This window comes from Aquarana catesbeiana, linkage group LG01 (genome assembly GCF_042186555.1).
Source record: "Aquarana catesbeiana isolate 2022-GZ linkage group LG01, ASM4218655v1, whole genome shotgun sequence".
Classification (NCBI taxonomy): Eukaryota; Metazoa; Chordata; class Amphibia; order Anura; family Ranidae; genus Aquarana; species Aquarana catesbeiana.
The window spans coordinates 600,964,849-600,981,948 of NC_133324.1; the positions used below are offsets into that span (position 1 = coordinate 600,964,849).

At 41.1% G+C, this 17,100-nt stretch overlaps 1 protein-coding gene across 1 annotated transcript in view; it reads right to left on the reverse strand.

Moving 5' to 3' along the window:
• LOC141107789 (fibrillin-2-like) overlaps positions 1–17,100 on the reverse strand; it is a 223,829-nt gene that overhangs the window by 200,112 nt on the left and 6,617 nt on the right. The window contains exon 2 of the mRNA XM_073598767.1: positions 7,135–7,436. Within this exon, the coding sequence (XP_073454868.1) occupies positions 7,135–7,304 (170 nt within the window). The 5' untranslated portion in view covers positions 7,305–7,436. The remainder of the gene's footprint in view (positions 1–7,134; positions 7,437–17,100) is intronic.

Sequence of the window (17,100 nt, forward strand, 5' to 3'; positions counted from 1 at the left end):
CTTAACATTTTACTAAATTCACATAATGAAAAACTATCAATAAATGGTGTATAACATGCTGTTCATGCTCACTCTGTCACTATGGGATTCATTTTCTGTATTCTGCAAAAAACCTGGTTGATCCTGCTGTTCTCTATCTCCACCTTCTGTTCATGTCCCCAATTCAGCTAGGGATTTTGCAGCTGTGGTGGCAACTCTGCACATGCTCAGTTTTCAGTGGGTTTCTATGCTGAGCATTTCCTCCCTATCACATTTGATCGGCGCTTGTGACTATAGAGGCACACATGTGGGCTAAACACAATGGGGTGAGATATTACATGAAGATTAATAGAGGCATCACTTCCCTCTTATTTTATGACATGGGCTGGACGGGCGTGACACAGCCTGTGACTGGAAGAAATCTGCCCACACCATGTTATTTCCACAAAATAATAAAGATTTGATTTAAAATATATATGCCAATTTAAAACAGTTTATTGATATTATTGATTTCTTTTTACTCTGTATTTCAAAGGCTTTTTTTTTTTTGGACATGTGACCAGCAGCAGGGAACTAGAAGCTCCTCCTGCTTATGCTTCCCTGCAGAAAGGCTGGGAAAGAGCTGGAGCTGGGTCATGTGACTGCTGTATATCAATTAGGAAAAGGGTACTTAGATTTTTTTTTAATTAAAATAATTACAGTGTCATCATCCACATACAGGAATAGAAGGGACAATGTAAATTAAACAGTGTGTGTTTAGTATCACTTTAAGGAAATAATATTTATTTTGTATGTTTTAAGTGGCATAGCTGAGCACTCTTGTATAAAACTTTGGACAAAATATACATTAAAGCACTGCTGGACAACTGTGGGTTACCACAAATATTTTTATATGTCATATAGGATACCGGGGTGCGATTTTTTTAAAGACCAGGAACCAGGGCTCCAACTCATCCCTTTATTTACTGTCATATGAAGATTCATTTACTGTTCAATCTTTTTATTGTTTTTTACATGTACAGAAGAAATAAATGTTGGGTTACAAAACATTAAGGACAAAATCAGTGTAAGTAGTATGGTCATCAGCTTATTCAGTGTTAGCACTGAATTAGCGTACAAATATGGTAGAACAAGAATATGAAAATTTTAACCAAAGAGCTGAGATGGAAAGGAAAGTAGAAGAAAACAGGGGTAAAGTAATAAGGTAAGGAAAGAGGTGTGGCATAGGAGTCACTGGAAGAAACAGAGTCAATGGGGGAGCAACACCAGGCCTGCAGCCCCTAAAAATGTTGGCTCTCTTGATTGAATCCTGCAGGTAAGAATTGCGACGTCTATGGGCACCAAATAGGGGGAATTTGGCCATTCTATCACAAAGTTCAGCGTCCATTTTATCGTGTAAAATAACTGGGTTGAACCTAGATTCCACGAAGGAGGTAGATGTTTTCCAGTCTTTAGATATTAAGAGATGCACTAGTTTAAAGCCACGGAAATGCCTGGGGTTATGGATTTAGAAGAGCATGCTGAGATAAGAAAGGGACTGGGGAATCCACTAGTTCTGAAATTATTTGGAAAACATCTTTCCAAAACTCGTGAACTGCAGGACAGGTCCTGGAGTAGCCTGGAACTTGGTGACTCTAATTGTGACTAGATACCATCTTATCATAAGTTTAAAGTTGATTTAATCACTATATCAATATTCATTTAATACATTTCATAAAAACATTTTCAGAATCTCATTAATTCAGATGTGTCAGAGACTGAAGGAGTAAAATGGCAACCCTGCCATAAAATCTAGAATTTTTGTTTTTACACATTTTGATTTATTAAGGGTGGAGCATAATAAAGTGAAGCAGTCATTTTTCCAATATGTATGTATATTATATATCTTACATAATAAAAGCTAACACTTGCCTGACGTTTTCTTTCATAATAATATTATATGAACATATCATTCATGGTACAGTATGAATGTACGGCTCACATGCAATGTAAATTTTTAAGACTGTAAACACTTACACTATATGGCAGATAAATTCAAATTTTCAGCATATATCATTGTAAGGCCTCATGTACACTGCTGCTCCTAAACGTGAGTTTAGGAGCATTTGGCGTTTTTTTTTTTTGCCAAAGCATCTGAACTCAACTTCATAAAAGCCTGAGGGGGGTTATGTACGAAAGGCAAATCCACTTTGCACTATAAGTCCAAACTACAAGTGCAAAGTGCACTTGAAATTGCACTGAAAGTGCACTTGGAAGTGCAGTCGCTGTAAATCTGAGGGGTAGATCTGAAATGAGGGGAAGCTCTGCTGATTTTATCATCCAATCATGTGCAAGCTAAAATGCTGTTTTTTATTTTCCTTGCATGTCCCCCTCAGATCTACAGCAACTGCAATTCCAAGTGCACTTTCAGTGCAATTTCAAGTGCACTTTGCACTTGTAGCTTGCACTTGTAGTGCAAAGTGGATTTGCCTTTAGTAAATAACCCCCTATGTCTCCATGTACACATAGGGGGTTATTTACTCAAGGAAAATCCACTTTTCACTACAAGTGCAAAGTGTAGATCCGAGGGGGACATGCAAGAAAAATAAAAAACAGCATTTTAGCTTGCACATGATTGGATAATAAAATCAGCAGAGCTTCCGCTAATTTTAGATCTACCCCTCAGATTTACAGCAACTGCACTTCCAAGTGCACTTTCAGTACAATTTCAAGTGCACTTTGCACTTGTAGTTTGCACTTGTAGTGCAAAGTGGATTTGCCTTTCGTAAATAACCCCCATAGGCTTTTATTAGAGTTTAGGAGCAGCTGAATTTAAGGGCAGTTAAATGTTTTTTTTTTAATATTTAACGCTTTTCTGCTGTAAGGGGAGTTACATTTAGGGGTGGCCAGTGTATATGTAGCCTAATGCCTCATACACACGATCGGATTTTCCGACAACAAATGTTGGATGTGAGCTTGTTGGCGGAAAGTCATACAGTGTGTATGCTCCATCGAACATTTGTTGTCGGACTTTCTGACAACAAATGTTGGCTAGCAGGTTCTCAAATTTTCCGCTAACAAATGTTTGTTGTCGGACGTTCCGATCGTGTGTACACAAGTCCGTCGGACAAAAGTCCACACATGCTCGAAATCAAGTATGACCCGGAAGCGCTCGGTCTTGTAAAACTAGCGTTCGTAATGAAGATATCACGTACGTCTTGTACGTCACTACGTTCGTATTTGTTGGCCAACATTTGTGTGACCGTGTGTATGCAAGACAAGTTGGAGCCAACATCCTTCGAACAAAAATCCACAGTTTTGTTGTCGGAAAGTCTGATCGTGTGTATAGGGCATTAGGATCTCCTCCGTCATTAGACAACAACCTTGGCATTCCCTTTCTACACATGTGTACCTATTCTTCTCTAGGTTCTTCGATTACCATCCAAGTACCATTGTAGTTGGAGTGGAGCCAGAAAAGGTAGAAATCTCTCTGATCTTTCCTGTATGACTGATTACAGCTATGTATGAGAGCAATATTAGAAAAAATTATTGTAGTTATATTTTCCAAGAGGGATGAAAAGGATGGACCTTTCAAGACGTACTAGGAAAGGCACTACTCCTCTGGCCATGGTGGCTGTAAACACTTTGAAGTCAAGTGTTTCCGTGTACCCCAATATTTTAAATACTTTTCTGTAGCAGAAGATTTTCCCTCATATTTAAATCTGTAGTTACCCAGCCCTTTAAACTCTCGCTATGTGCTGGCATTTTGCCCTCAAGCCCTTCTTCAAATAGTTCCGGACAATTATGTTACATTTCCATACTTCCTTTTCCTTCCAACATACTAAAATTGCATATGCATTAGAGTTTTCAGTGATGAGAATATCACTCTTCTCATGCCTTGCTTAACTCACTGCAATCAGGCTTTTGCCCTCTACACTCTACAGGAACAGCACTTACCAGTGTCTCAAGTTACCTGCATGTTGCTGAAGGCCAAGGTTAACACTAGTTCATAAAAAAATTAAAAGGCAACAGTAAATGCTTACTACTGTTGCTAAAGAAAAACAACTGCCTTGAAACTGTACCATTTCAGCATGTGATCTCTTTTTAAATACGAGATAAAAGTGCAAAATGGCTTCTCTGCCTCCAGAGCTTATGCAATAAAATACCTAAGCATCTGTATAGGTGACCAGTTGATTTGCTCATGTGGTTTTCTGGAGTGTAGGTAAGTATTTAAAGCGGGAGTCCGGCGACCAATCTTCTTTTTTTTTTTTTTTTAGGTCATTGAGACACTTTGCTAATCCCAAAATAATACTCACAGTTTGGGTGTAATATTTCCACCTCTGTCTCTTTTAGTACTGAAGAATAACTTAAAAAATGTGATGCTGGCTGTTTCCATCTTGCTTGTGGGCATGTGAAGCCCACAAGCATTGACTTCCTGGATCCGGTGAATGCTGTTCATTCACAGCTTGTTCAGGCGCATGATCATTGTTCCCGCACTGAATCTTGGGAAGCCTGACACTAATCTCCCAGGAGACAGTGCGGCGCCAGGGAAAGGCAATACACACACCTACTCCCATGGGAGGAGAGACAGGAAGTGCCACAATAAAGTACAATATAAAAGGTAATTACAGCAATAAAAAATTTTTTCGTGCGGCATTTGAACATCTATGCAATTAACTGAAGGGGGTAAGATTAAGTTAAAAATTTGAGTGGAACCCCGCTTTAATGACATCTATTAGCTATTTTGACTTTAGGAAGCAGTATCAGCATTGTAACAGGGGGTCCTAATTTAATCATAGTTCTGCTTTGAGGATTAAACAGTATGTTATATTCATGTCTATAATATTGTAGTACATTGGTCTGCAGTTTTCTGGAAGAAAAGCCTATTTCTATTATTAAAAATGCCCCCCCCCCTAATATTTTTACCCTGTATAAGAAAAGTTCTGTATAATTACCTATTTTTAATCAGTGATCCCCCAGCTTCAGGTCCCCTGTGTCAGTGGTGAGTGGCTGCTGCAGGGGAGAGGAAGGAGCACTGACAACTGACAAAGGCTGGGCCGTGGAAGCCTATGGATGACATAACAGGTCTTGGATCTCCCAGCCTTTGTTGAGCACTCCCTGAGACGCAGCTGCAAGACCACAAGACTGGACTGGATTAAAAACAGATAAGTATACAGATCTTTTTTATACAGGTTAGGCAGGATAGGTAGGTGGAGGGGGGTGGAGTAACATTTTTAAGAATACTTATAGTTAGGCTTTTCTTCCACATTAAGACCATGAGCTTATGTAAGCAGTTTAGTCATGTTTTAAATCTATATTACCTTGTGGTTGTAATTGTATTATTATTACAACATTGTATTGAAATTGTTACTTTGTCTAGTTAATATATACTGTTGTCTTGTATAGGGCATGTTAAACTATGATTCTCATAAGACTAACAATAGATAGATAATCATCTAAGTTTAGTCAAAACTTAAAAAAAAAAAAAAACTCAGCACAAGGAACATTACTTACATTCATTGAGAAGTGTCCCATGTGCTGCTGGCTGAGGTTTTAGTTGAATTCTTCAGTCCTCTGATCTGCCCCCTGGGTTAATATTAGCCAAGGGACTTCTCTTATGCACTGCACAAATCAATAGTGCTTACTATGACCATACCCTCCTCCATTCCCAGAAGCTAATTTATAGCTTCTATGAATGAAAAGTGATCTATGAATGGAGAAAAGGTAGATGAATTAATGGTCTGCCTCCTCCATAGATTGCTTTTCAAAGTACCAGTAATATGCCAGCTCAGTGTCAAGCTTTAAGGTGCATAAGAAGGCTGACTTTTCCCTTTGCTCTGCTGAGCGCTGATATGACATACTCTCAAGGTTTCCGGATGAGGTTAAAAGAGAAGTATGGGTTTTAGAAAAAAAAATTATATTCACCTAGGTGAATGCAGCATCGGTCCAATTCTGCATCTGTCCCCCACCGCTTCCTAAGACAGCTGTTGGCTCAGTTCTCAGCTTTCAGGGCGCAGAGAGCGGGTGAATGTCTCACTGGAGTGCTGGGCTGTGGAGGGGGTGGGAGCAGGAGCTTCTGGTTCAGCCTCTCTTTAGAGGCTGAGCCAGATGCCAGTCCAGGCATCTGGGTCAGTGGCAGAACTACCAGGGTCACAAAGGTCACACTTGTGACCGGGCCCAGTTGTGTTCCTCCACAGTTGCAGAAAGGAGGCCCGCTTATGGATGTAGCTTGAGGGGTCCTCTCCCATGCTCCAGGAGGCCCGTGCAGCCCCCCTGCCAGCACATTGTGTCGGTCCTCGAATAGATTGCTCCTGGAAGGATGTGCGCCGGGACAGATGGGGATGAGGAGAGCAGCAGCAAAGTTTGCTGGAATGGAGGGAAGATGGCACAGGACAAGGACTGCACTCCTCGGGACACTACGGTGGAAGATGGCAGCATGGACACCGCTCCTTATTGTGATGGTAATACTGTACAAGGGGCCAGTCCTAGAGGAAGGAATGTCTGCAAGTCTCCGGGGTAAGTAAGCCGCACTCACTTCTCTGTCTAGGGAGGATGGTGTGCTGAATACACATTGGAATGGCCCAGAAAGGAAAGGGGCAGGGGTTGTCTCTGACAACCATCTTATCCTTGTATCTCAGCAATTGCACTGCCAATCTGATTGTTCTCCACAGGCAATACCACCACTTTATAGAACACTCTGTACTCTGCTCACTTTGCTGATATTTTGCTGAAATTGATAAAACTCTCTCTCATATATATATATATATATATATGAGACTTTAGCCCACTGTTGGATGAAAGCAGGTCACAGGATTGCAGAACAAACTGCAGTCCTGTGATCCATAGAAGAAGTACAGCCCAAAAAAATCTTTGGTTTTACTTCTCCTTTAAAGCTGTCAATTAACATAGCTTTTCATTTTCTTTCATGTAATCCTGACAGCAATTTTGTTATATGACAGTTTTTGGTGTCTGATAACAGCAGTGAGCATGGGTAGCTCATAGACTGAGCATGCCACACAGCCTGAAACTACTTCTGTGACAAGGATTACACAAACAATAAAATATGAAGAGAGGATATTTGGATTATTACAAAGACCAATTATTGACTGGCTCTTTTTAAATTCTGCTGCTTCTAAAATTAAGAAACACATATACAATGAATATATCGCATCATACCCTCTTAGTGTGTCCTGTCCTCTTCTTCTCACTCTAAGTGCTTGTCTGTCTTCATAGCCTGCAAATCTGTCCACTTGATGGTCCCCAACTTCCAGCTGGCCTTGAGCTTTCTCCACACACCATAGTGCTGTACATCCCAGCATGAACTTGGCCAGCCATACCACCCCCATGATGGTAGGGGTTGAAGAATTGCTTTGTCTCCCTTAATACTCTCCTGGGCTGCTTGTGAATGTTAGGTTGATGGAAGATTGAAAGTAGTCCTAACCATATAGATCTCCAGTCCTGTTGCACTCTTGTAGAGGCTGTGGTGAAATTAAAGAACAATGAAAGTTATTATTATCTCTAGATGTCAATGATGTGCATACAGAGAAAAAATGGTTAGCCTTATGTTTAAAATTATACGCATAAGGAATGATGATTGCTATAAACTCCTAAAGCAGTTCTAAAGGTTCATTTTTTTTTTCTAAAATACCTGCCCTGTGCAATGGTAAGAGAAGGGGGTGTTATATAGTCCTAACACACTTTACTAGGATGACAACGTTGCTGAATATGGTTGTCAGGAAGTGTATTAATAGCAGGATAACCAGGTTAAAATAAAATAAAAAAGTGTGAAATAGGAAAAATAATGCAGTAATCAGGTTGAAGGCCTGGAAAGTTGCAATACTATCAATTTTTGTTCTTGGGTTTGGATATGCTTCGATACCACCTTTTCACAATTTGCTTTGCAGTAAAAACATTTTTAAAAATCAAGCAAGTATCATGACCTCAACCTAAACTGTACACACACACACACACACACACTAGGAGGTTGAATTACTAAAGGCACTTTGCAAAAAAAAAAAAAAAAAACGTTTTTTTTTTTTTATTTCCTTGCATCTGATTGGGTATTCTTTGAAAAGTGAAGCTTCACCTCATTTACTAAGCTTTGGAGCAACTGCACCTGCAGAATGCACAGCCTTTTTGCCTTTAGTAAATCAACCCCTAAATGCCTACTAAACTGGCATTTGTTTAGATCAGTGCTGAAAACCTGCTGTGCACTGGTTGATATTGTCCAATAGATGTGTATTGGAAGCCAATGTGCAGCTTAGCCAGATCACAGGGGGTTGTTAGCTTTTAGAGGCATCTTTCATTGTTTATGTCTCTGAAGCAGCTCTAGTTGACCCAAATATGCCCGTGCACCTTGTGGCTGTTCGATTTTTATTTGAGAGCATTGTTAAGGTGCAAGAAAATTGTCCCAAACCTGCATTCAGAGAGGAGCTTACTGGCATAATTTACACACATGTGCACATAAATGCATGTATGCATGTAAATTCAATCTTGTGGGTAGAGTAGATAAATAGTCCAGCTAAAAAAAATGAGCTTATGCACATACTGTATGCTTCCAGGCACCATATGCTCCTGGCAGAAAGATCCAGCCTAGATAGGAGAATTTTGGCTTCTTTAATGACTGGGCGCTACTGTAACCATGTGTATGGTGGTGCGATTCTATACACACAGCGAGTACAGCGTAAGGGCGTATGCAAAAAACTGAACATTCTCAATTTTTTGCTTGCACCCATATGCTGTACTCTTGTTTATGATAGCACTGATGATAGCATCAATGACAGGCTGCACACTGAACCTGGGCTGTCTGGGCAGAGGAAAAATGCTGGGAATTGCTCTGAATAGGCTCAATCAGCTCCTGAGCAGAAGCCCTAAAAAAGGCTGGAGATGGTTGCACTTACTGTTTATATCTGTGCAAGTAAGAAACGGCAGTTTCCACTAACCTCCCATGACCAACCAATGGACCTCAACCAATGGACCTCTGCAGGAAGGTCTGCTTCTTAGTCTCTCTCCTCTGTGCATGTTAGCATTTTCTGCTGCTAAGAGAAGGCACACTGGAATATGACATGCCTTCATATTTGACCTTCAGTTTTTTTTCTGTTATGACTTTAGTCCGTCTCCTGGTCTCTCTCTGCCTTAGCCTGTATTATGGTTCAGCCTAAATAATTCTACCTTTGCCTGTCTACCTGGACTCTGCTATCTCTAGCCACAGACTGTTTATGGGCTGTGTTCTTACCATTTGACTGGGTGGTATGCTTCAGCTATAAACTTATAGCCAGGGCTGCACAGCGCCATCACCACAGTGACAATTGTAGTAAACAAATACTAGTATACCTGCCATCCTAGTACATCTTGAAATCAGAGGAAAGTGGCAAGCATCATTCTCTGTTTTGTCTTTACCCGCAGATAAATGAGCTAGTCAAGGTTTATAATAATTTTAACAATTTGCAGATAGCTTTTTTTTCACTATTTGATCTCCTCCCCACCTATTACCTGTCACTGAAGGCACTTGTGATCTTTTAACTGTAGTTCTCTGATCCTAATTCTACTCATATCACTACAGATTGTGCTTTCCTGGTTTCACGCCTTCAACTGAAGGACGTACCCAAATGGAGGAGTTTTGTAGCCTTACCGGTTTCCATGTTCCAAGTTTGCGGGGCACCCAAAAGTTCACAAAACTGTTAAATTTAATTTTAAGGTTTATTGTCAGCTTCCTATCAATCGGTGTTTAAAGATTTTATTTCAGCCTCTACAACTGTTACTCCAAAAAACTCCAAGGTAAGCTCCACACAGCTGGAGGAGGATACCTTAAGGAATTGGTGGCTCCTTCTCAGGTCCTAGTCTTCCATCCCTTCAACCAGTGCCAACACAGTTTTCAGGTGTGCCTTTGCACGGGTATGTGATAGTTCAGTGGATGCATCTCCACGTGTGTCCATTACGGCAAAAGAGGATATGTTAGGGATTGGCAGTTCTTTCTCAGGTCCTAGTCTTCTATCCTTGCAACCAGTGTCATTCAAAAACTTTTTCCAGATATGCCTTTGCACACATAATCAACTGTGCTGATTTTGTCACTAAGCTGGAAATAAAGATTGTAATTAGACTGAGACAGAGCAAGTGGTTCTACTGGTGGCTTTTTGTGTTTGATTGTAGGACACTATGCTCCTCACAGCCAATAATTGAACCCCAATCTAAAGATGCCTCAAGCAGACAAAGATTGGGCATGCATCTGGGTAGTTATTATAAAGCTGCTTAGAATGTAGCATGCTTTCATGCATCACTGTACATAAGTAGTTAAATAAACTGTAACTTTTGTTCCCCTTTCTTGCATAAATACTGAGCAGTAACCTACTACAAGAATTTAGTAAAAGTCCAGGTTGTTTATAAATTTTTAAACACACAATTGGGTAACCAGATTTTGTTTGATTTTGTTTGACAATAATATATTGTATATGCAGTATATGTGCTCAGGGAAAATTGAATATGAAGCGTGTCTATTTGGTGTGCATTTAGATCTATTATTCATGCCAAAAGATCGACTGGGTGCTGACATATGACTTTGATATGTCTTTGTGTGCTAGATAACACATTCCACTACATTCATTACTTTTATGCCGTATCCAGATAGCCTTCTAGGATATGCTGCCTGCATGAGCGCATGAACGAGCACAAGAAATTATGTAAACATAATTTTTCATGAGTTTTTATGCTTCACATACCAAGGACAAACAGCTTCAAAGAAGATTTAAAGTGTACCTGTCAGGATAAAAATGGGACCTGCTATTGTCAAACCATCCTTAAAAGTGCAAGGTGTGTGGTTGTCAAACCCTAGTCAGTGATCCAACACATGTATGCAGGTTCAAAAGTCCCAAACTGCACTAGTTAGTTAGTAGGGTATAAAAAAGGGCAACAGCCACAAAGCTTACAGCTTTAAAGACAATTTTTTTTTTTTGTGGAATCACATATATTTCTATGATAAAAGTTGCTTTAATTAAACAGGTGTTTTCAGTTTTATTTTATTTATTTATTGCTATAGTTTTTATCTTTTTTTTATGTATCATGTTAACATATAACATATTTACATATTTTGTTATTGTTTTAATCAGATTAGCCACTAGATAGAGATTACAGTGGCATAATTCAATTACTTTTTACCTCTCTTACGATAGGTTCACACGTATATGTGTGGCTCCGGGTGGGGGAATTGGATCTATTTCTGCACCCGCAGCCAAATCACGCTGCTCTTCTAGACACGCGGGGCTGCCATTTAATCTGAATGGTACCCCCATGCATCTCAGCCTGCAGCACGTTTGCGAGTGCGGGACCCGCAGGGAAATCGTATGGTCAAAAAGACAATACAAATTCCTAGCGGCTGCGCATTTGAATAGGTCCATGCACTTTTTTTTTGTGGAATCGCAGGTACAGCAAATGCGGGCCCGCACAAGACGTGAAATTGTGAACCTAGACTCAATAGTCACCCAGGGGGTGATTGTGATCAATGAATAGGCTGAATAATAGACATGAGCATTTCATGAGCAATGAAGCAAAGCCATTGTGTAACACTGCAAACAAGAAATATGAGCCCCTACCTCTGTAATACAAAAAAACGAAGTACGCGTAGAAGCCTTAATAAAGAATAAGGCCTCAAGCATACAGGGCATTTTTTTTTTCCTCCCCTGGATGTCTGCTCCAGGGGAGAGAAAAAAAACCTTTTGCAAGCGCATTTAGGTGCGTCAAGTGTCTGGGTGTTCATTCATTCTATTGGCCAGAATATTCATTTATTTATTTCATTAGAAAGAACGAAATCTGAAATGCTAAATGCGGGTTTAGACACGTTTTTGGGAGTAGGTCTTTTTTTTTTTTTCTTTGCAGCAAAACATTCCTCTCCTGAATGCGCTAGCACTGTTTTTTTTTTTTTTTTTTTGTGTGCAAGGGCATATAGGCTAACAGAGCAGGGTAGTTGGAGGCAGAAAAAAAAAAAGGTCAAACGCCCTTAAAAGTGGTGTTTTTGACACGCAGTGTGCATGAGGCTTAAAAAACAATATACTGTATATTCCCTGAACAATGCAAAGAACGGCTGCCCCAAGTTTCAAAATCAATAGGTTTAATGTCACATTGTCCCCCATCATTAGGTATATTTTTGAAACTGCTTTCTTAGTGATTGGTTAAAACTGTAACTAAAGCTGTGGTCCTTATTATTTAACAGATGACACTGAGGCGATGAGACTCAACTCTGTGAATGGAATACTCTATATGCAATACTTCATTTTTTCTGAAATCCCACTAGCCTAATCTAATTTTCAATTCAATAATTAGAAATGATACCACCTTTTAAGTCCAAGTATAATCATGTAAAAAAGTTTGGGACACCTTCCAGCTGATCCACTAATGTTACATTTTTAAAAAGGTCCCAGAAATTGATGCAGACTTTCACCCATCAGATTAACATTGTTTCAGTTGCCCCTACCATCATCTCTCTTACACAATACAATTTAAATAAATGCCTTTTTTAGTGGTGCAGCTCACAACATTTTGATTACTCGCCTAGGCGAGAACGACATAGGGTTTCCACCGCTCCCTCCTGGAAAGTGTAAATGCAATTTATAGAGGATGGGCCGATGAATAAAAGGGTCACCTTCTCCATACATATGGTTTTCATTGATGGAAGCTATAGTACAGCTTCTATGAATGGAAGAGTGGCAGAAAGGACGGGCATAGTCGGCACTCCTGATCCATGCCTGTTACATGCACAGCGCCAGGGCCGGGATAAGGGGTGGGTAGGAGGGGCGGCTGCCCTGGGCACTGTGGTTTCGTGTAAGGTGTGTGTGTGTGTGTGTGGGGGGGGGTTTGCTGTCAAGAGATTGAGGGGAAGGGGATCTGTGTTGGGAGGGGAAATTTGAGGGAGTGGCAGGGGGTAAGAATTGCTAGGAGTGGTGATTTAGGGGGATTTGTGTTGGGAGGGGGGATGGGGGTAGAGGATTTGTGCTAGGAGAGGTGACTTTTTTAAGAGAGAAGCATTTGTGTTGGGGGGATTTGGGGGATGGGGGGCAAAGATTTGTGCTGAGAGGGGGGATTTCAGTGGGGGGGGGGGGCAGATTTGTACTGTGGGAATTTATGCTTGGGGTAAGCATGCAGATTAGTGCCCAATTTTTTGTGGCGATTTTAGCCGACACATAATGCTCATACATCTTGAGGAGGGGTGCAGTTTGGCATGTTCACCCTGGGCTCTAGATGACCTTGTCCCAGCACGCCACAGCACTCATATTAACCCCCACAGCACCAGAAAATGACAGCAGTGGTGGTATCCAGGAGGGCACAGGACTTCAGATTTCAACTAACAGACCATCCAGAAGCACCAAGGACACTTCACGTTGAATGTAAGTACTATCTCTTATGTTTATTTACAAAAAAAAAAAATGACTAAACTTAGGCTTTGAATAAGCCTTAGGCATTTTGGAAACGTGCTGTGGACCGATAGGATAAAAAAATTACCCTTTTGACCATAGTAGCAAAAAGAACATTGAGATTAAAAAAAAAGGAGAAGCATCTGAATAACAGACACCTTGCAGAAACATTTTATGTTTAATCTCTTGCTTAACAATTAATGCATATGTGTGGCAGCAGAGATGGGTGGCCTTAACGCCCACCCATATGAGTCTATAAAGCCCGAGGTTTCTCTGCACTCGGTCTCTGATTATGATCTGGAATTGGCCACATAGGCTACTGATCATGTGACCACTGTTACAGCCAATCACAGAAATCAGATAATGTGTCCCACCTCCCAGTGTTAAGATCCCCTCGAAGTGCCGCCGAAAGGGGTGGGAAGCAGTTACGTTTGTTCTCTATGGGGCTTCTATTGACATTTTTTACTGAAGAAATAAAAGTTTTTTTCTGTTAAAACTAGGGGTGCCTAAACTTTACACGTGACAATGAATGATAACAAATTTGATTCCCCTTATCCAATGAGACACCCTTGTACTACTGATTTAAAATGAGAAGGGTTTCATCCCCTTTACAGCTCTGGATTTCTACCCAGAGTGGCTCCTCTGAATAGAAAATTTGCACATCTTGACATCATGATCATTTTATACAAGTCTCTCAAGTATTAACACGGGTAATATTTGTTCTACCCTCAAAGCTAAAGTCTAGTCAAAAATATATTTTCCTCTTATAGCTGCAGTTGCATCACTTATTTGTAGTAAAGTAAGTCCCTTGTCTGTTAGGCAGCTGGATCCTGTAAAAATGCCCGGGTGCCTGGTGGGGGGCAGGACCGAGCTGCACTCTGTGTGTGAATGGACAATGTCCATGCACAGGAGTGCGGCTCGGGAGTGAACCTGCTTAAATGCCCCCATAGCAAGAGGCTTGCTATTGGGGGCACTTGGTAGGGGGGAGGAGCCAGGACTGCCGATGGAGCAACCCAAACAGAAGAGGTTAGAAAACCATTGAACAGAGCAGGTAAGTATAACATGTTGTTTTTTTTTTGTTTTGTTTTGTTTTTTAACTATAACATTTAAAATCACTTTAATAGCTTTAGATTATTTTATGAGATGCAGTGAAAAAGATTTGATGGGGACCTGCCCCCTCTTCCCCTCCCATCCATTAAAGTGCTTCCAAAGTTAAAATATTTTTACTTTAATGCATTCCCTGCATTAAAGGTAATAAAACACCTTTTTACCATTTGTTGTGACCCCCCCCCTCCCCAAAACAGCTACCTGAGTCCTTTGTTGATCCAACACTGTCCCCAGCTGAATCTCTTCTCTCTCCTCTTCCAGGTCTCACAGGAGACTCAGGCAGCAGCAGGAGCCATTGGCTCCTGCTGCTGTCAGTCAAATCCAGTGAGGAGGGAGCAGGGGGTGGGAGCAGCTGCACTGTGTGAATCTATGGACATGTATGCCCCATAGCACAGGCAGGAGAGGACAGTCTGGGGACACCAGAAGAGGAGGTACAATTGCACAGAGCAGGTAAGTATAACTACTTTTTATATTTTACTTAAAAAAAATCTAGCCTTTAGAATCAGTTTTAAGAATAGCCCGTGCATAGTTTACACTGCATGTAACATGATCATTCACCCGATTATCCCCCATTCGGAGGTCATGTTACATTCCATGTAAACAATGCAGGGGCTTTCCTCAATGGATGAGAGGGGAGGGAGGGAGGGCAGGTCATTGTCTGACCTTTTTCACTGCAGCTCACAGAAGACCAAAGCTATCAACTCCCTCAGTGCTGGAAGTTTAGTGCCAGAAAGAGGACCGGGCATCACTGCACAAAATAGTTCTACAGAATCTAGCTGTCTGCATGATGTGGGACATACTTTATACTTCATCAGGTAAGTGATGTGACTGTAACACAGCTCAGCACAGCTCATCTGATATACAGTGGAACCTTGGATTACGAGCATAATTCGTTCCAGGAGAATGCTTGTAATCCAAAGCACTCGCATATCAAAGCGAGTTTCCCCATAGAAGTCAATGGAAACGAAGATAATTTGTTCCGCATTGACTTCTATTGCATGCAATACCGCATGTGTCCAGAAGTGGAGGGAGGGGCGCCAGAGAGCCTTGAAAATACTCGGGACAGCTCGACTGAACTCGGAAAGGCTCAGGAACGGAGTATTTCTGAGTGTTTCTGAGTATTTCCGAACAGGTCCGAACCATGACCGGCACCCCCGCACCTCTGGCCAAATGCGGTACTGCACACCCCATTAGCTTGAATTCTGTTCATTTTGCGAGACAACACTCGCAAACTGAGTCAGAATTTAAAAAAAAATGTTGCTCTTCTTTCAAAATGCTCGTTAAACGCATTATTCTTAAACCAAGGTTCCACTTTAATGTGAATAAGCCCTAAATCTTGGGGCTCACTGGAATGCCTAAATTGATGACATAAGTAAACAGCTGATAGCAGCCACCAGCGGGTACCTTAAAGCCAAAGTTTACTAAAAAAATAAGACAAAAAAGACAGCACAAGGGACAATACTTACTAACAATCCAATGTGTCCTATGTGTTGCTGGCTCCTGCATCAGTTGAAATCTTCCTCCGCTTATTACCCTGCCATCCCCATGATAAATGGTTTTCAATTTCTTTTTACAAATAAATATGTGAAAAGTGTGGCATACATTTGTATTGAGCCCCCCTGAGTCAATACTTTGTAGAACCACCTATCCCTGCAATTACAGCTGCAAGTCTTTTTGGGGATGTCTCTACCAGCTTTGCACATCTAGAGAGTGACATTTTGCCCATTCTTCTTTGCAAAATAGCTCAAGCTCTGTCAGATTGGATGAAACAGTAATTTTCAATTCTTGCCACAGATTCTCAATTGGATTTAGGTCTGGACTTTGACTGGGCCATTCTAACACATAAATATGCTTTGATCTAAACCATTCCATAGTAGCTCTGGCTGTATGTTTAGGGTCGTTGTCCTTGTCGAAGGTGAACCTCCGCCCCAGTCTCAAGTCTTTTGCAGACTTCTAAGATTGCCCTGTATTTGGCTCCATCCATCTTCCCATCAACTCTGACCAGCTTCCCTGTTCCTGCTGAAGAAAAGCATCACCACAACATGATACTGCCACCACCATGTTTCACGGTGGGGATGGTGTGTTCAGGGTGATTTGCAGTGGTAGTTTTCTGCCGCACATAGTGTTTTGCTTTTAGGCCAAACAGTTCAATTTTGGTCTCATCTGACCAGAGCACCTTCTTCCACATGTTTGCTGTGTCCCCCAACTGCAAATGGGAGTTCGTATGGCTTTCTTTCAACAATGGCTTTCTTCTTGCCACTCTTCCATAAAGGTCAGATTTGTGGAGTGCACGATTAATAGTTGTCCTGTGGACAGATTCTCCCACCTGAGCTGTGGATCTCTGCAGCTACTCCAGAGTTACCATGGGCCTCTTGGCTGCTTCTCTGATTAATACTCTCCTTGCCCGTCCTGTCAGTTTAGGTGGACGGCTGTGTCTTGGTAGGTTTGCAGTTGTGCCATACTCTTTCCATTTTCTGATGATGGATTGAACAGTGCTCCTTGAGATGTTCAAATATTGGGATATTTTTTACAACCTAAACCTGCTTTAAACTTCTCCACACCTTTATCCCTGACCTGTCTGGTGTATTCCTTGGCCTTCATGATGCTGTTTGTTCACTAACAAACAAACCTCTGA